Source organism: Myodes glareolus, chromosome 4 (genome assembly GCF_982192425.1).
Source record: "Myodes glareolus chromosome 4, mMyoGla1.1, whole genome shotgun sequence".
NCBI classification, from domain to species: domain Eukaryota; kingdom Metazoa; phylum Chordata; class Mammalia; order Rodentia; family Cricetidae; genus Myodes; species Myodes glareolus.
The window spans coordinates 105,526,435-105,554,094 of NC_142029.1; the positions used below are offsets into that span (position 1 = coordinate 105,526,435).

General features: G+C 42.1%; 1 protein-coding gene across 1 annotated transcript; it reads right to left on the reverse strand.

Moving 5' to 3' along the window:
• Positions 1-346: 346 nt before the first annotated feature.
• LOC125408271 (uncharacterized) lies at positions 347-26,392 on the reverse strand. The gene is made up of 6 exons (XM_048446403.3): positions 25,995-26,392; positions 13,926-14,015; positions 13,154-13,280; positions 10,850-10,921; positions 10,309-10,391; positions 347-8,903 (listed from the first exon to the last, which is right to left on the reverse strand). Exons 2-6 carry the CDS (start codon positions 13,956-13,958, stop codon positions 7,593-7,595), a joined length of 1,626 nt encoding a protein of 541 aa, XP_048302360.2. The 5' UTR covers positions 13,959-14,015; positions 25,995-26,392; the 3' UTR covers positions 347-7,592.
• Positions 26,393-27,660: the final 1,268 nt, after the last annotated feature.

Here is a 27,660-nt window from a genome sequence, read left to right on the forward strand (position 1 = left end):
AGATGGGAGGACAAGACAGGGAAATGACAGTAAATATGAGCAAATCACATGATGTATATGTATGAAAATATCCCAGTGAAATCCATCATTTGTTACCTTTTTTCCCAGGTGGGGGAGCACATGTGTGGAAGTCAGGACTACTGGAGGATGTTGGTTCTTTTCTTTCACTATGTGGGTCTTAGAGATTGACTGCTCATCAACAGGCTTCAAGGCAAACACCTTTACCTATTGAGCAATCTTGCTGGCCTAAAACCCATCATTTTATATAATTGTACACATTTTATCTTCGTGTGCTGTGCAGTTGACATGAGTGTGTATATATGCACATGCTGAGACCAAAGCAGGACAAGTTTGATGAGCTCTTTAATCACCCTGCACCATTAGTCCCTTGAACAGGGTTTCCTCCCTGAATTGAAAGTTCCCCGGTAGAGCAGGCTGGGTGGCCTACTCCATCTCCAGTGCTGGGGTAAATGGTGTGTACAGCCATACTCAGCATTTGATACATGTGCTGAGATTCAAACTCAGGTGCTTATGCTTGCAGAAAAGCAATCTTACCCATCCGATCACCTCCCAGCTTCCATTCTTTCTATACATGCCTCTTTGGTACCATCTGTATCCATACTTGAGGCTGGTCTGTATGAAAAGTGGTGTTCTAAGGGTCCAGTGTGTCTCAAGGCTAAAAAACTACCTAAAGGTCAGGAACGTAAATGACAGGGGGAAGACATGTCTTTCTCACTGGGCATTAAAACATCCCCGTTCAGCCGGGTTATGGTGGTGCAGGCCTTTAATCCCAGCACTCGGGAGGCAGAAGCAGGCGGATCTCTGACTTTGAGACCAGCTTGGTCTACAAAGTGAGTTCCAGGACAGCCAGGGCTACACAGAGAAACTCTCAAAAAAACCCAACCAACCAAACAAGATAACAACAAACAACCCTCTAAACATCCCCTTCAATGCTTTTGTCTAAATGGAAGTACTATGACTATTTTATGCCTATAGGGAGGAAAAAGAAGATTAGACATAAATTCTGTTAGCAGTAGACTAAGTATACAAAATTGAACCTACAATGCACACAAGTGTATGGGTAGACCACTGTAATCCCAGCATTTAGAAAGAGAAGGGAGGAGCTAGAGAGATGGTCCAGCAATTAAAAGTATGCACTGCTCTTGCAAAGGACCCAAGTTCTGTTCTCAGCACCCATACTGGGCAATTCAGAAGTGCATGGAACACCAGGTCCATGGGATCTAACACCTCAATGCCTCTGTCAGCACCTGTACCCACCCATACATAGATGGCACACATATACATACTTTTAAAAAATTAAAATTTACTATTTTATTTTATTGGTATTTTGCTTGTATGTATGTCTGTGTGAGGGTCTTGGATCCTGGACTTACAGACAGTTGTAAGCTGCCATGTGGGTGCTGGGAATTGAATCCAGGTCCTGTGGAAGAGCAGTCAGTGATCTTAACCACTGAGCCATTTCTCCAGTCCCTGTTGTTTTGGTTTTTGAGACTGAGTTTCACTATGTAGCTCTGGCTGTACTTTAACTTATTATGTAGACTAGGCTAGGCTTGAACTCACAAAGATCTACTGCTTTTGCCTCCCAAGTACAGTGATTAAAGATGTGCACCACTTTGCCTGCCCCACCAAAGAAAAAAAACGTTTAAAAAATCTTTTAAAAAAATGAAAGTAGAATCAGGAAGATTACAAGTTCAATGTCATCTTGAGCTCTACAGTGAGTCTGAGAACATCCTGGGGTACTGTCTCAAATAAAAGACTGCCAAAAAAAAACCCCAAAAACCAAAAAACCCCTCAAACTCTTTTAAAACAATGTATAAAAGGCATTGCAACAGAACACATTTAAAGTTATCAAGAAAACTTCTGAAATCACAGAAATAGTTGGAGAAATCGGGATGCCCTAATTAAGAAACCCTTAAGATACTATCACATGCAAACTTGTACAGCCTCGTGGAAATCAGTGTGGCAGTTCCCCAAGAAGGTGGGAATAGAAGGACCTCAAGATCCAGCTATACCACTCGTGGACATCTCAAAAGACTCTATCTCCATCCTACTACAGAGACACTTGCTCATCCATGTTCACTGCTGCCCTATTCATAATCGCCAGAAACTGGAAACAACTTAGATGTTCCCCGACAGAAGACTGTGATAAAGAAAATACGGAACATTTACACAGTGAAATATTACTCAGCTGCTAAAAATAAAACAATAAAAAATAAACAATGAAACCATGAAATTGGCAGGTGAATAGATGTTACTAGATGTAATCATCTTGAAGTATCTCAGACCCAGAAAGATAAATAAGGTATGCATTCTCTTATATGTAGATATTGCCTGTTAAATAAATCAAGCTTCAATTCGAAGACCCAGAGAGGTTAAGTATGAAGGAAGGGACTAGTGAGAGGGACAACACATGGGTTTCTATGGGAAGGAAAATAGGATAGATAGTTATAGATGGAAGGGGGCAACTGAAACGGGAAGATCAAACAGGGAGAAAAAGGGAAGATCAGGGTAAAGGGGGGACTATGGGGAGAGACTGGTGTTTTGAAAGAGATGGCCCCGAAAGGGAGTGGCAGGGTTCGAAGGTGTGGCCTTATTGGAGTAGATATGGCCTTATTAGAGGAAGTGTGTCACTGTGGAGGCAGGCTTTAAGGTCTCATGTATGCTCAATCATGCCCAGGGAGAAAGACCACTTCCTGTTGCCTATGGATCAAAGATACAGACTTCTCAGTTCCTTCTACAACACTGTGTCTTACCTAGTGCACACTGCCATGTCCAACCATGATGATAATGACCTGAACCTCTGAACTGTTAGCCACCCAATGAACTGTTTTCCTTTATAAGAGTTGCCGTGGTCATGGTGTCTCTTCACAGCTAAAAAAACCCAAACTAAACAGACAGCTAAAACTAATGGCAATTTGAGAGGTCATATAGAAAACTAATACAGTAGAAACTCCTTATCTTTGCATCTCTCTGTTTGTATATACACATACATTCATATGTATGAATGGAATCACCAAATAACTAGGGAGACAAAGTTGCAACTCGAAATCTCTTGTCACTAAATGAAACTTCAAGTTCTGAGAATGGGTAACATCTAATCAAGTTGTTGCCAAGGGGCTTCATGGAAATCCCAAAACAACCCAGACTATTGCCAAAGCTATTGGTTGCTGTCAAGAAACAGATGGTTTCGGCCTTACTGCTGAAAACATCTATATAACTCATTGAACATAGTGAAGTTGAGCTGGTGCCTACTTAGAGCCTTCATTCCTACTGACTAGTTTCCTGGTACTGGAAGATAACTCTGCATCCTACCAAAGGAGAAAGGTAACCACCAACCCAGCTACAAACACTTCAGTCTACAATGGTGACCTCTGGCAATGTGCACTGGTATATTGCCAAATAGTAGACAAAGCTTGTGGAACTAATCAACCAATATCTGACTGGATTGAAGGCCTACTCCATGAGATGGAACCCATCCCCAACACTGCTCAGGTGGCCAAGAACTTGAGATTAGATAGACCATGAACTTGGGTGAAGACCAAATTCTACTGTTCTGCAAAAGGAATGTAGCCATAAAACGACTCCTAACAACATTCTGCCATACTTAAAGATCAGTGTCTTGCTTAGCCGTCATCAGAGATCACACAGCAGATGGAAACAAACAGAGACCCACACAGGAGAATGTGCAGAGAGGGAGAGACCTTGGAATGCTCAGTCCTAAATGGAATGTCTCCATTAAATACCTCCCCTCGGGGGATTGAAGAACACTAAGGAAACAAGGCCTTCTAAACACAGCAGGATTGACACACACACACACACACACACACACACCAGAGACTGTGGCAGCATGCATAGGGCCTGCATAGGTCTAAACCAGACTGCATCTGTCCCAGTGGTGCAAGGCTACATTGACACAAGCCTCATCTCTAACACAAAAGCTATTTCCAATTGATAACCACTCCAAAGGAAAAATTAGTTCTCTCCAATGGAGTCCCACTGGACAAACAAACCACTCCTAAGGGCAGGCTCCATGCCCATCAGTAGATGGCCAACACAAAACCCAATGGCATTGTTGGAGGGTTGTTTTTGCCCCATCTTAAAGGTCTCTGCATATATTTTGGTTTCTGATTTTGTGTTTTTATGGGCTTTCTATGTGTGTGAATGTGCCTCTCTGCATGTTTCTTGTGCCTTTTCTTTAGCTCCTTTTCTCCTGTATGTTTGTTTGCTTATATCTTATTTTACTGTTACTTTTTAGTGCCTTTGTGGGGGTTGTTTAGTTTGAGACAGGGTCTCAATATGTAACTTTGGCTGTCCTGAAACTCGTTATGTAGACCAGGCTGGTCTCAAACTCACAGAGATCCTGATTGCTAGGATTAAAGGCACGTGCCGCTACCTGTATCTGAGTGAGAGAGTAGGAGGGGAGGATCTAGAAGGAGTTTGGGGAGGAAAACCTTAATTAGAATATAATGTATGAAAAATATCTATTTTCTTTTTTTTAAAGATTTATTAATTATGTATACAGTATTCTGTCTGCATGTATGCTGCAGGCCAGAAGAGGGCACCAGATCTCATTACAGATGGTTGTGAGCCACCATGTGGTTACTGGGAATTGAACTCAGGACCTCTGGAAGAGCAGTCAGTGTTCTTACCTCTGAGCCATCTCTCCAGCCCCCCCAAAATATATATTTTCAATTAGAAAACAGGAAAAAAAGATATGAATACAAGAATAAAAACCTCTAAGATGGAAACTCCTACAACACCCCCCTCTGCACCTACAAAATTTTAAATGATGTGGTTTACTCCTTGCACATTAGAAGCTGAAGGTAGACAGAATGAGTTCCAGGACAGTCTGGATGGACTAAAGAGTAATATCATATTATCAGAAAGGGTGTGTGGGGCTGGTCGGTGGTGGTGCATGACGCCTTTAATCCCAGCACTTGGAAGGCAGAGGCAGGAGAATCTCTGTGAGTTTGAGGCCAGCCTGACTTACAAGAGCTAGTTCCAGGACAGGCTCTAATTCTACAGCAAAACTCTGTCTCATAAAACAAAAAAACAAAACAAAACAAAACAAAAAGCAAAACAAAAAAAGAAAGAAAAGAAAAAGAAAGGGTGTGGGGGGAAATATGGAGCTAGAAATATAGCTCAGTCATGGACTGACTGCCAATAACAAGAAAGAGAACCAAACAACAACAACAAAAAAACCCAACCAAACAGAAAACAAAACAAAACCCTACAATTATGAAGTAACTTAAGATGTCTAAGTCTTAAAATAAATTAAAAACATAAAGGGGACACCAAGATGGCTCAGCAAGAAAGGACATGTGCTGCTTGGCATGACAACAATCTGAGCTGGATCGCTGGAATTCATATGGTAGAACTGCCTACTGCAAGTTGTCTTCTGCTATAGACCATGAAAGTGTTGCCTTCTACAAAATAAAAATGGACGATGCTGGGCGGTGGTGGCGCACGCCTTTAACCCCAGCACTGAGGAGGCAGAGGCAGGCGGATCTCTGTAAATTCTTGGTCAGCCTGGTCTACAAAGCGAGTTCCAGCACAGCCAGCGCTAAACAGTGAAACTTGTTTCGAAAAACAAATCAAAACAACAAAAATTCAGTAGAGTGGCAGCTATACCCCAGGCACTGCCCAAAGCACACTAAACAATAGAGAAAACATCAACTATGAAGAGATGGTTGCTATGAGTACCATGGGAAGTCATAATGATGCCTGATTAACTGAAGTTTCTTATGCACTGTACTGAGAAAGGGCACAGAATGTCATACCATCCAGACCTACAGAGGCAAAAACAGAGTGAAGGAGGCGGGGATGTAAGCAAGCAAAAAAGTATTAGCCACAATATCATTGAAATTTCCACCAAGAAGGAAAAGTATGGCTGGAAAAATAATTTTAAGATCAATAATTTTGAATAAATCTAATGAATAAGAATATAGATGATGTCTCTATTTTTCTTCAACTTTGATCTAGACTGATTTAGGGTATGAAACGTATAGGTTGGGTGTGTTCCCAGAAAAGAATAGGGTTCAGGACTCTACATTTAAAATACTCTTCTTTTAAAAAAGACTTCATTATTCATGTGTCTGTATGTGTACTTGCCCATGAGTATCCAGGGACCAAAAGAGGGAGCCTGATCCCCTGGGGCTCGAGTTACAGGCAGTTGTGAACATATCAGTGTGAGTGCTGGGAACTAAACTCTGGTCCTCTGGAATAGCAGCAAGTATTCTGAACCACATAGCCACCTCTTCAGCCCCCGATTGCTTTGAATATGAAAACTGTGGGCTGGTGATGGCTCAGTGAGAGAAGGTGATTGCCAAGCCACGCCTGACAACCTGAGTTTATCCCTGGGACCCACATGGTGGAAGAATTGAACAGATTCCTGCAAATTGTCTTCTGATCGCCATGTGCACTGTGACACGTATACCTATTCCATTCCCACCATACACACACACACACACACACACACACACACACAGAAAACTACCACAAATTTAAAATGACTATAAAATATATGCTCCCAAGCACTTGAGCTATTTGTAATCTTGAGGACTTACCAGAACCTGGGAGGGATCGTATTATGATTTGTATCTGAAATGTATTCCAAAAGTTCACATACCGATGGCTTGGTCCCCAGGGCTGCAATGTTCAGTGTGAGAGATCTGGGTCACGAGGGCTCTGGCCTCACTGAAGACTGAGCCATTCATAGATTCACAGCCTAATGTGTTTTGGGTAAAAGGCTTTGCTAGTCTGTTTGCTTATCTATTTATTTATATCACCTTTTACCTAAAAGTTGTGAAAGAACAAGGACATTCTAAAGACCTTGAGAACTGTATTATGAAATGTAGTTGTTGGAAGTTATTATAGGCTAGCATGTTTAATAGTATAAGCCAACTAGAGAATCTACACTAGAACAATGTTTATATTCCAAAAGTCTTCATTATCACCAGCTTGCTTCCCAGAAGTTGTAACAATCAAGATGAAATGGCGTTGCTTAGAGGAAAGAAAACATATTACTCTAGGACTATCAGGACAGATATCAAAAGTTCAAAAATAAACAGCATCATCCAACAGGCCTTACTGCTGCCAGTAATACCACATTTCAGGGCACACAGACAAAATTTCCAGATAGTTGATTTCTCTTGGGTATGAATTATAATTTTTACTAAACACTGAGGATTAAGTTTATGTGACTTTCTAACACTCCTTACTTTCAAAGAGTTTTCTCAACTGCTGGAACTAATGAATTAAAAGTACTTAGCAGAACTACAACCTTCTGTATGTCTTATATCAGTGTATTTCTCTTTACTGCGAAGTCTCACATTTAATAAGCTCCTAGGAAATAGTGTCGGCTTTAATATTGCTTTCCTTAATTCATGTGGCATCTTGAGTATGGGTTCTTTTATGTTTCCAAAGTAAACTGTCATAATTGGGGCTGTTCCACACTGGTTTCTTAATAGTGTGAGTTCCAGTCTGATGAAATCAAGACATGAGGGATTAAGGATATCTGACATTCTTCCTATCTGAAGTGATTCTACTCACCATGAGGTACTAGTGTTTGGTTAGTAAGTAAAATCTGCTGTAGCCTTCCCTACATTCTCAGCAAAAGGTTTCTCTCTGGTGTGGATTTTTCCATGATGAATGAGGTTCGAGGATGAAGTGAAGGTTTTCTCACACTCTGTACACTCATAGGGCCTCTCACCAGTGTGAGTTCGGATATGTTCAGTTCGGCTTGAGGAAGTAGTGAAATCTTTGCCACAATACTTACACTTATAGGGTTTTGTTCCGGTGTGAATACGAATGTGTTTAGTAAGGTATGAAAAATATTGAAAGGATTTCCCACATACATCACATTCAAATGGTTTTTCCACTGTGTGAGTTTTTAAATGGTCATGGAGCAGATTGTACCTACGGTAGGCTTTCCCACATTCTTTACACTCGTAGGGCTTGTCTCCAGTATGAATGGTTAGATGTTTGCGTAAGTACGAGGAGTTGAGGAAGGCTTTCCCACACTCCTTACATATACATGGTCTCTCTCCACTGTGCGTTCTTAAGTGCCTACGCAGGTATGAGGAAGCATGGAAGACTTTCCCACATTCACCACATATATGAGGCATCTCTCCACTGTGAGTTTTTCTTATATGGTTATGTAGGTATGAGGAATTGAGAAAGGCTTTTCCACATTCCTTGCATATATAGGGTCTCTCTCCACTGTGAGTTCTCACATGTCTACGGAGATTTGAGTAAGAATGGAAGGCTTTCCCACATTCCCCACATATATAGGGTCTCTCTCCACTGTGAGTTCTTCCTATGTGGTTCCGTAGGTATGAGGAAGTCAGGAAGGCTCTTCCACATTCCTTACATATGTAAGGTCTCTCTCCACTGTGAATTCTCACATGTTGACTAAGGCGTGGGGATGAAGCAAAGGCCTTCCCACACTCTTTACATGCAAAGGGTTTTTCTGAAGCATGAGTTGATATATGTGTTATAAGGCCTGAGCGCTTAGCAAAGGCTTTTCCACAATCCTTGCATTTATATGGTTTCTCTCCAGTATGAGTTCTAAAATGTTCCACTAGCCTTGAGTAGGTAGTGAAGGCTTTCCCACATTCCTTACATTCATAGGGTTTTTCTCCAGTGTGACTTCGTAAGTGTCTATTAAGATTTGAAGAACGTCCAAAGGCTCTTCCACAAATCTTACATGGATACGTTTTTATGCTGTGTATTTGAACAGAGGCATCATGACTCGAGTGAGTAAAATGTCCAGTGTTGCAAGTGCTGTGAGTTTTCACTTGTGTCTTGAAATATGAATGCTCACTGAAGATCTCTCCACATTGTATATAGTAACAGAGTTCTCGTGCACTGTGGCTTCTGACCTGTTGATAAAGGGATGACTTATCGTTAGAGAATTTTTCAGACTCACTGAAGAACTTCACTTAAGTGAAGGCAGAAAAATGATGATTTTTGCCATTTTGACTATATGCAAGACTCTTATCCTAAAGTCTAGAACCATCAGTTTTAATTTGGAAAGATGCCTTAGTATTTTGGTAGTTTTGTTTTTGAGACAGGTTCTTACTATGTAGCCACAGCTAGCCTGAAGCTCAACATGTAGAGAAGGCTGGCTTTAAACTCACAGAGATCCACTTGCCTTTGCCTTCTGTATGCTAAAATTAAAGATAAGGTATGTGCCATCACACCTGGCCCCTGGCCTTTTCTTCTTCTTCTTCTTCTTCTTCTTCTTCTTTGTTTTTTGTTTTTTGAGAAGGTGCCTCTCTATTAAACAGAGTAGGCTAGCCTCAAACTCAGAGATCCACCAGACTTTGCCTCCCAAGTACTCAGATTAAAGGTGTGCACCACCATGCTTGGCTTTGCCTGAGTATATCAACAAAATTATTTTAAGAACCTCAGAAATCAGTAATAGCACTCCAAGTTTTGACCTAGACCCTAAGACATTTTTCTTAGTAGGGTGATTATCACTTCTCTTATTTTTATCATTTGTGCTGATTTTCTACAAAATTCCCAATCTTTCCTGAGTGGTAAATAAGAAATCTCCTGGTTAATATCATAAACACTGTTCTCTCCTGTTGCTATGAATGAATGATAAAGTATGTTCAACTTTTTAATAGGATCTTTAGAATTTCTGCCATGCTTTCTTTCAAATTGAAAGATGCAAGAGTAGTTGCCATTTGATATAAGCTCAAAATAATTGTTAAGATATATACAAATTGCCTTAAAAGCTATTATCTAGTTATACATGTGAGGCCATGTACTTGTGGGATCTCTCTCTCTCTTTCTCTCTCAGTTATGCTGGGTGACGTATGCAGATTTCACTGAGTTGGAATTTTAGGTCTTCACTGTCTAGAGAGTGAACACCAGGCCAGCCAGGGCTATGTGAGATCCTGCCTCAAATAAATAAAATAAACAAATAGAATTTACTTGTTTTGGAGGGGAGAATGCATACATATGGCGGTGTACATGAAGAAGTAAGAGGACACCTGTGAGAGTCCCTTCTGCCCTCCTACCACGTGGGTACTGTGGATCAAGCTCACCTTGTCAGACTTGAATCCAAGAGTCTTTACCCACTGAGCCATCTTGGCCAGAGGGAGCTCTTAAAGAATAAGCTTTATGATCAGTTTGGGTCACCCAAAAATTCATTATATTCAAAATACTTCTTAGATATTCTGCTGCTCTCTCCTGGGTGCATGCTATTTGGCTTTCTATAATGGAATTCACAACTGCCTCTGAATGAGGGAAATAACAAATATCTTTAGTCAGTCTTACTGTTTGTATTCCACTGGAAGTCTGTCCTCTCAAAAAATCCTGACGTAATGTTGACTCTTTGGTGCCAAGTGGCATTTCCCATTCTGAAAATAAACATAAAAACAAAATTAAGAGTTGGCAAAATAAATAAATAAATGAACAGTTACAAAGTTAAACGACATAGGGTTTTTAAAAAATGTTTCTACTGAACCTGGCTAAGAAAAAAGAAAAGTGTGATCATTTTGACCAGGTCAATAAATTGACTACACTAAGGATGTGAGTTTTAAATGTTTTATTTCAAACTGACTCTTTGAAAATTAAGACTCATGGCAAACAAGAACTGCACTATTAGGGCTGCAAAGTAGCAAAGATCTGAGCAAAGAATACAAACAAACAATAAAAAACATGAAACATAATAGGTCATTTTGCAAAATTACAGGAAAACCTGATAAGAGTCTATGAAATAGAGGATTCTGTACCCTTTCAGGTACACGGTCCACACTTAAAGTCATCAAGTGCATCTTCACATTTAATTCTTAACACATTCTTCACAAGCACTCACCTTGGAGATCTTCTCTATGCAAATCCTCTTCTTCCAACCAGGAGATCAGACTGGGTTTGATGACCTCGCATCCTGATACATGGCCAAGTGCATTCACGGAGGAAGTTCATGCAAAAGAATATAAAAGTCAGCATAATTCAGGAGCTGTTTCGGTTTCTGTTTTTGGGACAGGGTATCACTATGTAGTCCTGGAACATAATATGTAAACCAGATGGTCTCAGACTCATAAAAAGCTGTCTGTCTTTCTCTTGAGTACTTTGATTAAAGGTGTGTGCCACCATGCCAGGTCATGAAGCTATGCTTCTAATGAAAGCAGGGCAATTATTCCAGAGAGATTAAACAAGCAAATACTGCCTCTTCTGTGCCCTGATTACTGCTGAATTGACACCATAATTGATGATTATATACACTCCAAGAAAACACTAATACTTCAGGTCAAATAGAAAGCAAAGTGAAACAAAGTTAATTTTACTTCCAAACTGCAGACTACAGAGCATCAGGCATCAAACAAAGAGAATGACCACATTTCTATATTTTTCTTTCTCGTTCTCACTTTTATTTTGGGGGTGGGCAGTGCTGGGAATTAAACACAGGAACTTGCAGGGAACACCCAACTCAATAAATTTGACTTTTAAATATTTATTTATTTGAGACAGGGTCTCACTGTGAATTCTAGCTGTCCTGGAACTCACTATATAGACCAGGCTGACCTTATACTCACAAAGACACATCTGTCTCTGCCTCCCAAGTTCTGGGATTAGAGCTAGCACCACTATGTCCAGTCAATAATTGTATTTCTAACAGGGTGATTGGTAGTGATGCCATTCATCTAGCACAGCATTTTGAGAACCACCACCGAAAATGAAAAGGCATAGCAGACCCCACTTATTCACGGTTTTACTGTCTATGGTTACACACGACTGCCGTCCTGGAAATATTAAATATAAATTTCCAGAGAAGACTCATCATTGCACATCATTTTGAGTAGCATCATAGAATCTCACACCACTCTTCTGCTCTGCCCTGAACGCAAATCACCCTTTGCCCATAGCCACCCTGCGCCTGCTGCCTGCTCCACAGCCACCCAGTGTCTGTCTGAGTAGCTTGCTGTTGTGCCACAGCAGCACGTGCCAGGCACAGTGGCACAAACTTTGGAGGCAGAGGCAGCTTGAGTTAGAGTTCCTGGTCAGCCACAGTAAGAATCTACCTCAAAACAAAGAAAAAGCAGTATGGCCACACTTATGCTCATGTGGCCCTCATTTTACTAATGGCCTCAAAACACAACAGTAGTCTCGATGGCAATTCAGATTAGGCCAAAGAGAAGTTGTAAAATGTGGGAGGGGAAACCTGCATGCTGGGGTTGCTAATATTTATTCTTAGTAGTTTCTTTTTTGTCTTTTTTTTTTTTTCAAGATAGGACTTCTCTGTGTAATGGCTCTGGCTGTCCTAGAAGTAGCTCTAGACCAGATTAGCCTCGACTCACAGAGATCTTCTGCCTGTGCTTCCAAGAGCTGGGATTAAAGTCGTGTGCCACCACACTTGGCTCAGAAGCTTTATTTCTTATTTGAGTGTTTTGCTTTCACATATATGTGTACTATGTGTACACAGTGCCCCAAGGCCCGAAGAGGCAGCCAATCTGGAACTGAATTTACAGCAGCTCAAGGTTGTGAGCTGCTATTTGGGAGCAGGAAACCAAGCCTGGGTCCTTTGCAAGAACAACAAGTGCTTTTAACTACTAAGCCATTTCTCCAGGCTAATGCTAGTTAATATCTACTCTCAAGAAGTTTCCAGTCAGGGCTGGAGAGATGGCTCAGAGGTTAAGAGCACTGACTGCTCTTCCAGAGGTCCTGAGTTCAATTCCCAGCAACCACATGGTGGCTCACAGCCATCTGTAGTGAGATCTGGTGCCCTCTTCTGACCAGCAAGCATACAGACAGACAGAATACTGTATACATAATAAATAAATGAAAAAAAAAAAAGAAGAAGTTTCCAGTCAGATGTTATGGTACGTATCTATGATCCCAGCACTTGAAAAGTGGAGGTAAGATCAGGACAAGGTCAACCTTAACTACAATGAAATCTTGCTTCCAAAAATTAAATCTCCAATGTGTGAAATCAAGAAAAAGGAACTCAAAGTATTAGCTCAACTGTACATACAGTTCAGTTTCATCTACAGTTTTAGGCATCCACTGGAACTCTTGGATCTTATCTCCCACAGACAGACTCAGGACAAAGGTTGTGTGTCTGTACTTTCCATTGCATTTTGATCCTCAGTACACCCAGGATATGCCATCCTTCTCCTACCTGCTGAGGCCAGGTTCTGGTAGTTCTCCAGCATCACCTCTCTGTAGAGGTCTCTGTGAGCTTGATCCAATAAAATCCATTCTTCTTGGGTGAAGTCCACAGCCACATCATCAAAAGTCACTGAGACCTAAATCACACACCACACACACACACACACACACACACACACACACACACACATTAAGAGAGAGAGAGAGAAAGCGAGAGAATATTGAGTTAACAACAACATGTGTACCAATGTTCTCTACACTGAAGTGAGACCTAATAACCACACAGATCTGAGAGCGTCCACTGACTGCCCCAGGACTTAGAGGCCCCAAAACCCCCGCCCACATCTACACTCAACTTGTTGATCTGCTCCAGACATTTACAATTAATGACCCTTCTGACAGGTGAACAGACCTCGCCACAATCAGACTAGAAGCCCTTCTGTCAATTTCTTAAAATATATTCCTAAGCACACTACAGATATTACCTTAACAGTAACAGATAAATACTCCAAAAAAAGGACACTAGATCTTCCTTATCATCTGTCAGAATAACTGAACTGAACTGGACATAATTAATTACATAGTAATTACTGAAATCTGGGATGAATTTTAGGTATTACCTTAACCATATCAATGTCCCCACTCTCTCAGAAATTCAGCTAGGTACTCAGCTCTTGAGGGGACTTCTACTTGTTTTAGACTCTGGACGTAAGCCTGCCCTGAAGAAGGGGGGACTACAAGGTGGGGTGAATGTGCCGTTTGTGAGACACAGACCTACATACCTGGTAACAATTGGTCAGACAATCAGCCACCATCTTCTCTACCTTTATCTTTTCTTCAAGAACAGAGTCTGAGTCCCTGACAAAGAGTTCCTGAAAGAGACAGAAGACATGAGGACGCAGAGCGGCTTAAATTCTTGTACGCCTTGGCATCATCCTGTCTGCCGTGGTCTCCTCTCCTGTGGCTGCGGTAAAATCCTCTGACAAGGCGAACTGAAGGAGGAGGTGCGGATTCTGGCTCACAGCTCCAGGGCCCAGTCCATCATGGTGGGAAAGGAAAGGAGCTTCAAGCAGCCGCTTGCATCACAGCCACAATCAGGAAGCAGAAAAGCAATGAATGCATTAATCAGCTCACTCTCCATTATAGACAGCCCAGGATCCTTGTCAATGTTTCGGTGGGTCTTCCCCCATTAGGTAACCTAATCAAGGTAAGCCTCACGACCTTCACAGAGGCCGCCCTAATCTAGACAGTGTGTGCCCAGAGATCTGCCCCCTAGGTGATGTTAGAACCTGTTGATTATTAACAATACCAGTACACAGCCCTAATATGAAACCCATGTAATCCTGCACAGCTGAGAAAACTCACCCATATACACAAACGTGACGCCAGAGCAGTCCTGTGTCACCTAGAACTGGAAACAAGCAGATGAACCATGCTACCCACTAGGAAAATGTCTCATTTTATAGGGAAGAGAACCTCAAGTTGGAGAGATAACACCTTATTTTCCCTAGTAATATATTTCATGAGGATTATATAGTACTTATCAAAACACACACACCAAGAGCCAGACTTACAATCTGCACTGTCATGGTTTGGGTATCGAAATGGTCTCACAAATTCATGTGTCGACAGATTGGTAATACAGCAGTGTGTACCTCCTTTGGTAGGTGACTGAATCATGAGAGATCCATCACCAATTGATTAAACAATTGATGAAGTTATGGGCCACATAATTTAATGGGCTATTATAAGGTAGCAGAATTTACGGTGTGGGACCTAGGCGGAGGAAGTAGGCCACTGAGGATGTGTTCCTGAAGAAAAGATGTTGTTTTCTGTACGGCACCTCATGTTCTGTTTCTGCTTCCTGTCTGCCATGGGGTGAGCAGCTCTCACAGTACCTTCTCCATCATGACCGTCTGCCTTACCAAGGGCTCAGAAACAGGGCCACGTGAACCTGGACCAAAACCTCTGGGTTTTTTTTTAACTTATATGATGCTGGTGTCAAGTTTTTCTGTTTTGAGACAAGGTCTCATGTAGTCTAGGCTGGCCTCAAGCTTGATATGTAGCCAGGGATAAACTTGAATTCCTAATCTTCCTTCCGTACCTCTCAAGTGATGGAATTACAGGTGTGTACCACCATACCTGGCTTAGAAGGTGCTGGATGAAACCAGGGTCTTTGGGCATGCTAGGCAACTGATCTACCAGCGGATCCCAGCTCCAGCGCCAATGCCAGGTATTTTATCCCAGTGACAGAGAATTAACATGACCGTTCACTAATCTATGAAGTGGCCCTAAAGTAAACTAAGCAGGGCAATGTGACTGTTCAGGCCTGGATCATAGGAACCTTTATTGTTCAGGGGATTTAGATTAGATCCTCTGAAAAGGAACAACAGGTCTAGTCATGGAACACAACAGGAGTTGGCATCCTGAAGGTGGAATTGCCCATATGTTCCTTTTGCATGCTAAGGCAACCTCACTTAGGTATCTCACGGGATGGTGAAACTCTGCACTTTATTTGGGGTAATAACTGTTCCTACCAATCATCAAGAAGCAATAGTTCATTATCATACATGAGCTCACTTTCCACATATGAGGTGAGTGAACGCTACTAAAGACAGTGTACCTTGTAGTAGAAGTATTACTAACAACACTGTCATTTATTGAAGACTAATGTATGGATATGCAATATATATTTATATAAACCAGTTGACTATTATTTTTTAAAACTAAATAGACTTTATTTCATGTATAGAGGAGTGTCCACCTTGCACATGTGGAGGTCAGAGAATAATTTAGTTGATTCTTTCCTTCTACTTATATGGATTTGGGGGACTTGGGGGCCATCTGGCTTGGGGCAAATGCCTTTAACTGATGAATCACCTTGCTGGTCCTATATAAACCTATTTAATTACTCTACCAGCCCTTCACAGTAGACCTAATGGAGAAACAGGTCTAGAAGCTGCAAGTAACTGTTCCAGTACGTTAGTTACAGAGTGGTGAATTGAGATGATTGCAGGAAGCGTTGCAAAGTTTGGATCTTCTGTCATGTTTTCCAAGTGCTGGGACTAAAGGTATGTGCAGCCACGCCTGGCTTTCATCTCCTGTGGTTGCTATTTGTGTCTCAACAGGACCAGAAGTACAGCTGAGACCTATATTGTACAACATATTAGTGACTTTCACAAGTACTACTGATCACTTTTGTGAAGTCAGGATTTTTTTCTTTGAGACAAAATCTCAGCAGCCAGGCTGATCTTGACCTTGATATAAGACTAAGAATAACTTTTAACTCCTGATCCTCCTGTTTCACATCCCAAGTGTTAGAATTACAAATATGCACACCACACCTAGCTGAAGCTAATATTTCTAAAGGAGGTTTGCTTTGTTGGTTGTTTAAGACTAACCTAGAATTTGAGATATAGACCAGGCTAGCCTCAAACTTGCAGAGATCTACCTCCTTTACCTCTCAAGGACTGACATACCCACCTAAACTTTATAATTTTGTGGTGCCCTGGTTAACTGGTGTTTCTTTGTTGTTGCTATTTTTCGATATAATACTCAGAGTCCTGTCCATGCGAGGCAGGCACTCTGCTGCTGAGCTATACTGCCAGGCTCCAGTACACCTTTAAGAAATCTTAACTCACAGATGGACTAACTGAAGAGCGGGCCAATCCTGTGGTTATTTTCCTACTTTCTATTTGTGTAACTAGAATGTTGCAAGGAACCGCTTGTTTGTCCCAGCTGCCCAGAACCGAAATAATCACACAGAAACTGTATTAATTAAAACGCTGCTTGGCTCATTAGCTCTAACTTCTTATTGACTAACTCTTACATATTGATTTAACCCCTCTCCATTAATATGTGTATCACCACCAGGTCATGGCCTACCAGCAAAAGTCCAGCATGTCTATCTCCAGTGGCAGATCCATGGTGTCCCTCTGGCTCCACCCTTCTTTCTCCCAGCATCCAGTTCAGTCTTCCCTGCCACCTAATTTTCTTTATTCATTAATGGTAATGACAGCACACAGAGGGGACTCCCACATCATTAGAATATAGACAATCTTGGCTGGCAGAATCCCTTCGATCAGATGTCTGGCATATAAAGTGGAGGTTTTTGTGATAGAAGCAAACAGAGGTGGTAGCCTACACACTTGGGAGGTTGAGGCAGAAAGACTGCTACAAGTTCCAAGCCAACTGGACCTATGCAACAAGATCCTGTCTCAAAAACTGATGAATACCCTTCTCATTCTTCACAGAAATAGAAGGAAAAACTATCTTAAAATTTATATAGAACCACCAAAGATCTCGGATAGTCAAACAATCCTAAAGAAGAACACTAGAAGGATTACTATTCTAGATCTTAAGATATATTACAGAGTCAACAGTCATAAAAACAATATGGTACTGGCACAAAAACAGACATGCAATAGGCCTAGAGATGCCTCAGAAGTTAACAGCACTGGCTGCTCTTCCTAAGGACCCAGGTTCAATTCCCAGCACCCACATGGCTGCTCACAGCCATCTATAATTCTTGTTCCAGGAGATCTGATGTCCTCATCAGAAATACCTGCAGGCAAAACACCAATGTACATAAAATAAAAATAAATAAATTACATTGAAAAAAGACATGTAGACCAATGGGGGAAAATCAAAGATCCAAATATGAGTGCGCATAACTTCAGCCATGTAATATTTGACAATGATAGATAAACATAAGCTGAGGAAAGAAACATCTTCAACACATGGTGCTGGGAAAATTTAATGTCCACATGGAGAAGCACAAAATTAGACCCATATCTACCACCTTGCACAAAAACTGACTCCAAATGGATCAAAGACCTAAACCTGAAACCTGAGATAATGAAACTGTGAAGAGAAAACATAGGCATTACCCTACATGATACAGGTGTAGGGAAGGACCTCCTGCATAGTACTCCATTTGCCCAAGAATTAAGCTTAACAATTACCAAGCTGAAAGGCTTCTGTGCAGCTAAAGAAACAATCAGCTGTGTAAAGACGAAGCCCATAGAATGGGAAAGAATCTTTGCCCACTGTACATCTGACAGAGGATTAATTCCCTGAATATATAAAGAGCTAAAAAAAAAAAAAAAGAAAAGAAAAAGAAAAAAGAAAGGAAGAAGGAAAGAAAGAAAGAAAACAAAACAAAACAAGAAACAAATGACCCATTCAAAATATGAGCCTGGGACCTGAACAGTTCTCAAGAGAAAAACAAACAAATAAAATTTTAAAAAATGTTTATTATCCCTAGCAATTGGGGAAAGGAAAATCAGAACAACTCTGATGGCAAAGTTCAACCAACAGCAAATGATGTGGAGGAAAAGTAACTGTCCTTCATTGCCAGGGATTGCAAACTGGTACAGCCACTACGGGAATCAGTGTGGAGAATCAATCAATCAATCTTTCTCTCTCTGTTTTTTCGAGATAAAGTTTCTCTGTGTAGCCCTGGCTGTCCTGGAACTTGCTCTGTAGACCAAGCTAACCTCAAACTCCTAGATCCTTCTGGCCCTGCTTCTCAAGTGCTGGGATTAAAGGCACGGGTCACCACCACCTGACTGAAGTATGGAGACCTCTCAAATAGCTAAAAATAAAGCCAGACAGTGGTGGTGCATGCCTATAATCCCAGTAGTTGGGAGGCAGAGGCAGGTGGATCTCCATGAGTTTGAGGCCAGCCTGGTTTACTGATTTGGGTGGGATGTCCTTCTGTATATGTGTTGCTTTTATTGGTTGATGAATAAAGCTGTTTTGACCAATGGCTTAGCAGAGTAAAGACAGACAGGAAATTTGAACAGAGACAGAGAGAGTAGGCGGAGCTGAGGAGATACCATGTAGCTGCTGAACAAGAAAGTCGCCAGAAACTTACTGGTAAGTCACAGCCTTGTGGTGATATACACAGATGAATAGAAATGGGTTAATTTAAGATATAAGAGCTAGCTAGGAATATGCCTGAGCCATTGGTTAAAGAGTGTTGTAATCAATATAGTTTTGTGTGATTATTTGGATCTGGGCAGTCAGGAAATGAAAGTACAGTCTCTGTCTGTTTACATAATGGTGCCTAACATTTGACAATGTACTTCCACATAAAGCCTAAGAAAGCTTGTAAAAAGTAATTCTAGACCCACAAAAATGGGAGTCAATTGGAGCTTGTGGTGGCCACAATTTTTCTGATAGGCTCTGTTTGCTGGCTGCAAGCAGAGGTGCATCTTCCCTCAGAGACAGCCTGCTGGTTCATACTGGTGGCACCAATAGCTCTGGCTCTTCTGGGAGGAACTGCTACATAGCATTTAAATGGGGGTTTTGAGCAGAATGCTACAAGTTGCTTAATGGTGATACAGACCCTCTGTGTCCCTGGAGTTGGGGTGGTGAGCATGGCTCGCAGAGGCAGTGAACATACCTCTACCATATTGGACAGGGTGGAGCCAACAGGAAAAGCTGCAGCATTATTCCTAGCCATGTCTGCTTAGCATTTAAAATAAAAAAAACAAAGCAAAACAAAACAAAACTCTCCTGGTTAGAAAATGGTTACAGATACACAATGAGAGATTCAGACAAAAAAGATCTCCGAATGGGACACAGTGTTGGATAAATGTACATGGGCTTAGGAAAGAGAGAAGAAAGAGTATAGACAGTCATAGATTAAAGAAGTAAAGGTAATAAAATAAATATTAAAAAGTAATAGGGTAAATAAGCCATATAAAGTTGGAAAACACACAGAGAATCTGTATTATGTGTATTATTGTATTTTTTGGAATTTTTGATGTTTAATGAGTTAACTGCTGAAAAACATTTGATTCTGGGCCTGCTGAGCTAAACCAACAGATATATTTTAGAGGTATCTTGACCTCAAAATTTGAGTCTAAGGATATGTTGCTTTGGAAAAGAGGTTCTGCTTTTGTTTCCATAGAAGACGAGAACCTGTGGATCCCTTCCAGGCTAATGTGGTCTGATGGAACAAGACTCCCTGAAAGGTCTCCATGAACCCTAAAAATAGTTCGCTTAAAAAACAGCAGGAAGCAGTTTGGAGAAAACAATGCCCAAATTCCCAAAATAACTGTTTATAAATGTTTATTTTCATTTAAAGGGGGTTGATTATAATTGGTTAATGGTCACAGGCAAGGTCTTTCTAAAGAAATCAAAAGGGGATATGATATAGAAATGAATATTTTACATTGGTATGGACTTTGGTTTACTGATTCAAATTTAAGGTCAATCTTGTTATATGTATATTTTTACCCTTGGTTAAGGTATTATATCATACAGCTCATTTAAAAATGTTATGTATAATTAAAAGTTAGAGATTAATAGATAGTCATTAATAATAATCAAGTCATGTTAGGCTTTCTAGGTATACAGAGATATATTTCAGATAATCTTCAACACTTCAAAGAACTACAGAATATTAAAATGTTTTTAGAACTTAGACTTTTCTTGACAGTGAGACATGTCTGCTTCTGGTATCACCAATTACTTCAGCAAGGTTAATGGGCATTGAAAAAACTTATTATAGAATTTGCCTTCAATATGACAAGGTTAGCCATTTGGGCAAGAAATTGCTCTTGCCTGGACTGCTTGATAGTATGCTGTATAAACTGGATATGCAGAACCCACAGAAAAATGACTGTTGAATTTGCCAAAAGAAGGTGTGACAGTCCTTCAGGGTTCCTGCTTCATGAAAGAGTCTGCCAGACATTCTGCAGGACACAGAAGAAAATGACTGACAAACTGCTAATATAGGTGAAATAGTCTTTCAAATTTCCTTCTTCATGGAAAAGTCTGCTAGATATTATGGGCGTGTAGGCTGAAAATGGATGCCCCAACGTTACAGAAGAACTTTGGGTGACTGTCTAGGCAGCGAGATGTCTCTGTCAATTCTAGAGTTTTGGAAGTTGCTTACAATACACTTCCTGTTTACTTAGGTAATATTATATCCTTCTGGAGTCTTTTATGGAGTTGAAGACAGATATAGTTTTCAATAGTTATAATAAAAGATAAATTAGATATGAAACTATAAACTCATAAAGATAAGATAGATAATAGACTATTTTCTTTAATTTTTACTAATACAATAGGCTAAATATTGTAACTATAATTTTTTTTTTGGTTTTTCGAGACAGGGTTTCTCTGTAGCTTTGGAGCCTGATCCTGGAACTAGCTCTTGTAGACCAGGTTGGCTTTGAACTCACAGAGCTCTGACTGCCTCTGCCTCCTGAGTGCTGGGATTAAAGGCATGTGCCACCACCGCTTGGCAAAACTATAATTCTTGTTTACTGTTTTGTTAAAGTTAAAATCTTCCTTCTTATTCAGACAGAAAAGGGGAAATGATGTGGGATGTCATTCTGTATATGTGTTGCTTTTATTGGTTGATGAATAAAGCTCCTTTGGCCAGTGGTTTAGCAGAGTAAGACAGGAAGGAAATCCAAACAGAGATAGAGAAGAGTAGGTGGAATCAAGGAGACACCAGCCAACTACTGAGGAAACAAGACATATAGAAAATGAGGTAATGCATGGCCATGTAGTAATACATAGACTTACAGAAATGGATTAATTTAAGTTGTAAGAGTTATCTAGAAATACACCTAATCCATTGGCCAAACAGTGCTGTAATTAATATAGTTTTATATGATGATTCAGGTCTTGGGAGCTGGAAAACGAAAAAATGTTCTCAGTTTATGGTATATAGAGTGAGTTCCAGGACGGCCAGGTTGTTACATAGAGAAAATCTGTCAAAAAAAAAAACAAAAAACAAAAAACAAAAAACCCCACACACAAAACAAAAGCTAAAAATAAATCTATGGTGTGACCCAGTTATACCACTTCTTGGCATCTGCCCAGAGGACTTGCATCCTACTCCACAGATACTTGCTCAATCACGTTCACTGATGCTCTATTCACAACAGCTAGAAACTGGAAAGAACATAAATGTTCTTCAACTGTAGGGCCCATGGGTCTACCCCTGCTCCTGGGGTTTATCTTGAGGACAGTTTCTGGCCAGCCAGCTAAACATCCTGTTTGTTCCTGTGCCCCCCTGGTGGTTAGCTATAGGGCCCTTGTTTACTCTACCTTGGGCATGGTAGTGCAGCAGCTGGGTATATAAGGATTTCCCTAAACTTGAATAAACGGCAGTCAGGTGATCTCCTTTCGAGTGACCCAGGTCTCTTGTGTGTTCTTTCAATCTCCAGGCCCTTGCCTGGCTCGCAAATGGTACAGTGGCACGCGAACTGTACCAAGAATAATGCAGGCATTATATTCAATCAACAAATGGATAATGAAAATTATGGTACGTATACCTTATGGAATACTAGTCTGCTGAGAAGAAAAAAAATGAAACCATGAACTTTTCAGGTAACTGGATGGGACTACAGAAGATCATAGTAGGGCTGGGGGGGGGGGTGGCACACACCTTTAATCCCAGCACTTGGGAGGCAGAGGCAGGCAGATCTCTGTGAGTTCAAGGCCAGCCTGGTCTACAAGAGCTAGTTCCAGGACAGCAAGGGCTGTTACACAGAGAAACCCTATCTCAAAAGAAACAAGAAAGAGAGAGAGAGAGAGAGAGAGAGAGAGATCACAGTGAGTGAGGTACATAAGACCCAGATAGACGTCACATGTTCTCTCCCATCAGAGGCACCTAGCTCCAAATCTCCAGATGTGAGTACACACCCTGGAGCAGCTGTAGAAACCAGGAAAGTAGAAAGGACCCTTATTGGAGTCAGGAGAGTGGGGCAGTAACAGAGAGGAGAGGAACAGAATATAGGTGATCTGAAATGGGAAGTAGGAAAAATGGGGGAGGGGCTATAATTAGGAAGAGAGAAGGAGAAAATACAGAAGGAGAGAGGAGGGTAAAATAACAGTAAGGATGTCTGAAAAAGGTGTAAGTTATTATATTATTGACTGGTTAAATACACATAAGTCTGTGTATAAATATATATATACAGTTACAGGAGGAGACCTTATTAAAAAATAAAACATGAAACCATATTACCCACTTCTCCCTTACCCATGCAAGAGAGGGAGGTAGGCTAGGGAGATGGCTCAGCAGGCAGAGGCACTTGCTTGCCTGCTGACAGAGTTCAATCCCCAGGATTCAAAATAGTAGGGAGAATTGCAAGGCGTCCTCTATAACCTCCACATGTCTGTTGTGACGTCTTTTCACACAGGCACAAATATGAAAGTAAACTAAAAAAAGTTTAAAGTGTGGGAGATTTAGGGGTGATATTTTCTAAAGGTCCAGTGTTGTTGTCAAGCAAAGCATTCATTCGAAGATTTCATTTAGGTTATTGCTCCTTATGCCAACCAAAACAAGACATAATACTTAACAGATACTTGAATTTGGAGCACCTATATGGCCTCCAGCTTCAAGTGCATGCCAGAACAAGTTACGACAGCTATGGTAGAACGGGGCTCAGCAGGCAAAGGAGCTTGCCATAGAAGCCTGGAGACCCGAATTCAATCTCCAAATCCTATGGAAAGAAAGAATGGATCCCACAAAGTTGTCCTGTGCCACAGCCACACCCATCACCAAACACATGTATACAAGAATAATAAATCTTAAAGCATATAATACAAGGTTTTCAAGGGCCTGATCTGAATCATTCAGCAGATCCAAAAGATGTTCATGTGCCAGATGTCAGGCAACACCTAAACCTTTTGTGTATCTGCTGCTGGAGGCTAGACTCAGAGCCTCCTGCCTGCCGAGTAAGTTCGCTACCCTTGAGCCACACACACTCCAGGCACCATGCCCTCCTTTAAAGATCAACTCATATTCATCCTACCTCCCTCCCCCCCCATCCCCGGCCACCAAGCTTTCCCCGTTCCTCCCCTACTCCCTTCTCTCTAGCCCTCTCCCCTTCCATCGACCCTCCCACCCCCCCATGCACCCGAGGTTACCTGGGACTCTTGTCTATTTCCTACCTCCTGGCGGATAGCTAAATAATCTTCATCAGGTTCATCTTCTTATTTAGCTTCTCTAGGATCACGAATAATAGGCTCAAAGACCTTTAGGGAGCCATTTTAGGGTTTACAGGAGACTTGATTATATATGGGATCCCAGGTCCAAGGAGAAATCCCCCAGATTGCTTTCTGGACAGAGGAGAGGGTGCCTGAATCGGCCGTGGCCCATGACCATACTGATGTATATTTTGCTTATCACCATAGATCCTTCGTCTGGCGAAGGACGGCTATGCAGTCGGAGGCCCACATTGGAGCAACGGATTGAGCCCCCCGAGGTCCGGAGGGGGAGCGGAAGGAGGAGGAACATGAAAGACGAAATCAGTACTGCGAGGGATGCTATCACCCACTGATACAAGGGAACGGATCTGATGAGAATTTACCAGGGCCAGTCGGACTGGGACTGAACGAGGACATGATCTAGCCAGATTCTCGGAATTTGGCCGGATTCTCTGACTGTGGCTGGCCCGGGGTCTTTCTGAAAAGCCATTGACTATGACACTGGGACCTGTTTCCTCTGCATATGCTGGATTTTGGGGATCCAGTCTGTTTGGACGCTCGCCTTCCTGGACCTGGAGGGAGGGGGAGGGAGCTGGAGCTTCCCACAGGGCAGGAAACCCTGACTGCCCTGGGGGACGGAGGGGAAGGAGGGGGGGAGTGGGAGGAGTGGGAGGGTGTTGGGAGGGGGGGCAGAAATGGAAACTTTTATAATTTAATAAAATTTACTAAAAAAAAAAAAATAATAAAGATCAACTCGTCTGCTTTTGAGAAACAGCTGTGGCTCACGACCAGAACATCACAGGATAACTACAGACACACTCTAGTAACACAGTTACTAGAGAAGAACTGAGTAATTGCTGCCCGGACAGCCCAAGGAGCATATGGTGCTCATAGCAGCTCTCACTACAGCTTACAGACCTCTCTTCTGGAGTTATGGAGCACACAGGAAAAAGAGGCATTTTTAAACATCCTATGAGACTTCAATTAGAAATAGCAAAATGTATGACTTTCCTAAAGAATGTTGAGACTCTTCAAAAATTACTACAGAGCCAGGCATGGTGTTAGACACTAGAAATCCCAACAACTGGGAGGAAAAGGCTGGAGGATCAGAAGTTCAGGGTCAGCCTCAATTACACAGCAAGGTTGAGGCCAGCCTGGATTACATGACACCCTATTTCAAAGAACAAACAGAAGCCATGAATTTGGATCAGTGAGTAAAGACCAGGCCAGAAAACCCAAGTTTTACCTCCAGCACCAGGGATGGTGGAAAGAGAACCAACTCCTGAAAATTGTTCTCTGACCTCTGAGCCAGGGTTAGTTCCTGAAATTAAGGATGCACAGGCCTAGCAACTTCAGGGGAAGAGGGCAGAGTACTCTTATTTTCACCAGCAGAAAGTCACAGTCCCACTATATCTATACATTTATGTTCAAAATATTCAGTGTGTAACTCACTGAATGAGCAGTTTTACGAGCAGTAAAGTCAAGAGGAGAAGAGGTAAAGAGAGAGAGGAAGAAAAGAGAGTAAAGAAAGGCAAGGAAAAGGAAGAAAAAAAAGAAAAGGAACGACTAAAGAAATAAATATTCAGGGGGGTGTGGTGGCGCACGCCTTTAATCTCAGCACTACAGAGATAGGCGGATCTTCACAAGTTCGAGGCCAACCCGGTGTACACAGCGACTTCCCGTTCAGCGGGGAAAAAAAAGAAAAAGAAAAAGAAAAAGAAAAAAGAAAATTAACATTCACATTCACCCCAAACAGAAATGTTACTGCTAGACACCTAAGAGCACTTCTTCTACCCCAATGTCATATGACAGAATTAAACAGACGATGCCAAAGACAAAGCCACACTCTGCGAGGTAAAATTCCTTCACAAGCCCCAGCCCGCGGCGCTCACCCGAGCTCCACAATCAGGGGTGGTGCAGAGAAGGCGGCGGCTGCAGGGCTATGCAGAGCGGCGGAGTTCTGTCCTGGAACACTGACTAATCTGGAAGGCTGACGGGCGGCTTGGGAGTTTTCTGTAGAGGGGGCCGAGCAGACCGCAAGTTCCTTCCCCGGAGAGCGTCCGCAGCGGCGGAGGGAGGCGAGGTGCACGCCAGATCCGCCGGTCCCGGGCTCCAAGCCTACGCGGACGGCCTCTCCGCGGGCTGCGGACACAGCCACGCCTTACACTGACCCTTCACGGCCGCCGTCGCGCCCCCCTTCTCGACTCCCACGGAGTAAAGATGGACCAGAGGCGAAGAAAGACGCTGCGAACTACAGGACGGAGCCATTGCTAGGAAAAAAGGGGGGGGGGTTTCTATGTGGGTGTCACTTCCGCTTCCGTTCTGGAGTGTAGCCCGGGAGATTCGGGTCTTGGCTACCCTGGACAGAGGTGGAATTTAGGAACTGGGAAATGGCTCTGGGATTAGGAGTGTTGCTCTAGTAAGAGGACCCAGGTGGTGGCGCACTGTTGTCCGTAGCTCCACCATGTTTGACTTAGATCTTAAACCTGTCTCTCTGTCTCTGTGTCACTCGTTCACAAAGACAGACAGATCTCTGTGAGTTCATGGCTAGCCTGCATAGTGAGTCAGAGAGAGACTGAGATTATTCTCAAGCCAAATATGAGTGACTTTGGCCCAGGAACACAGATTTGAAGTTACTCCAAATTCCACATGCAAACTTAATTGTTTCACGAAATTATTATAGTAACAGAACAAAGAAGATCGTAAAGCACGTAACAGACCTTAGCAAAGCCGACACCGTGGTGGAAGTACTATTCAGGATGCAAAACTCAGCAAGTAGACGCACCACCTGCTAAAATTAAAGCAAAGGCCGAGCCCATCAAGTCCATAGTTCTGGGAAAGCCTCTAAATGTACTAACTTTGCCTTTTGGCTTCTGTAGTTCTGCTTCCACTAACTGTTCTTATTGGCTTAAACTCGTGTTTGTTTTAGGTTTTTTTGGGGGGGGGAGCGGGCGGTGTGCTGGGTTTTCAAGACAGGGTTTCCCAGTAGCTACGGAGTCAGTCCTGGAACTCTCTGTAGACCAGGCAGGCCTCAAACTCACAGAGATCCGCCTGCCTCTGCCTCCCGAGTATGAGGATTAGAGGTGTGCACCACCACCACCTGGCTTTTCTGTTGGCTTAAACTCGAGTCATAGCAGTCTTCACTGGTGAATACCCCACAAAAAGCATAACCCCAGATACATTGGTGGAAACATCAGGTAGGTCTGCTCCAGAGAATGGAGAAAACTCAGCTATAGGTATCAGATACAATCTCAGTCTGAAGGACCCCAACTCGTTTTAGCCACAGTTATGTCGTTTTGCAAAGGTTCACACAAACGAGCTCAGTTCAGGGAAGGGCACCCCGGAATGCTGAGCAAAGCAGATACCTGAGGTCAGAACGAGGACAGCCTTATCAGGCTGCAAGACAGGGGATTTATGGTCAAGACATCTGGCCTGAGTGGAAACAAAGACTTCAAAAGACGACTATATGTGCTTGAGATAGGGTCTGGTCAGTTATCTGGTTTCTTTGATCCAGACCAAGGACCACGAGACCTGCCCTCAAATTCACCCCTCGCCTCA

Excerpts from the sequence above, each read along its gene's own strand:
- LOC125408271 (XM_048446403.3), bottom strand. The coding sequence starts at position 13,958 with ATGGTGGCTGATTGTCTGACCAATTGTTACCAG. Across the intron at positions 10,922-13,153 it reads CCAGAACCTGGCCTCAGCAG|GATGCGAGGTCATCAAACCC; the intron begins GTAGGAGAAGGA and ends GCCATGTATCAG. Across the intron at positions 10,392-10,849 it reads GCATAGAGAAGATCTCCAAG|AATGGGAAATGCCACTTGGC; the intron begins GTGAGTGCTTGT and ends GTTTATTTTCAG.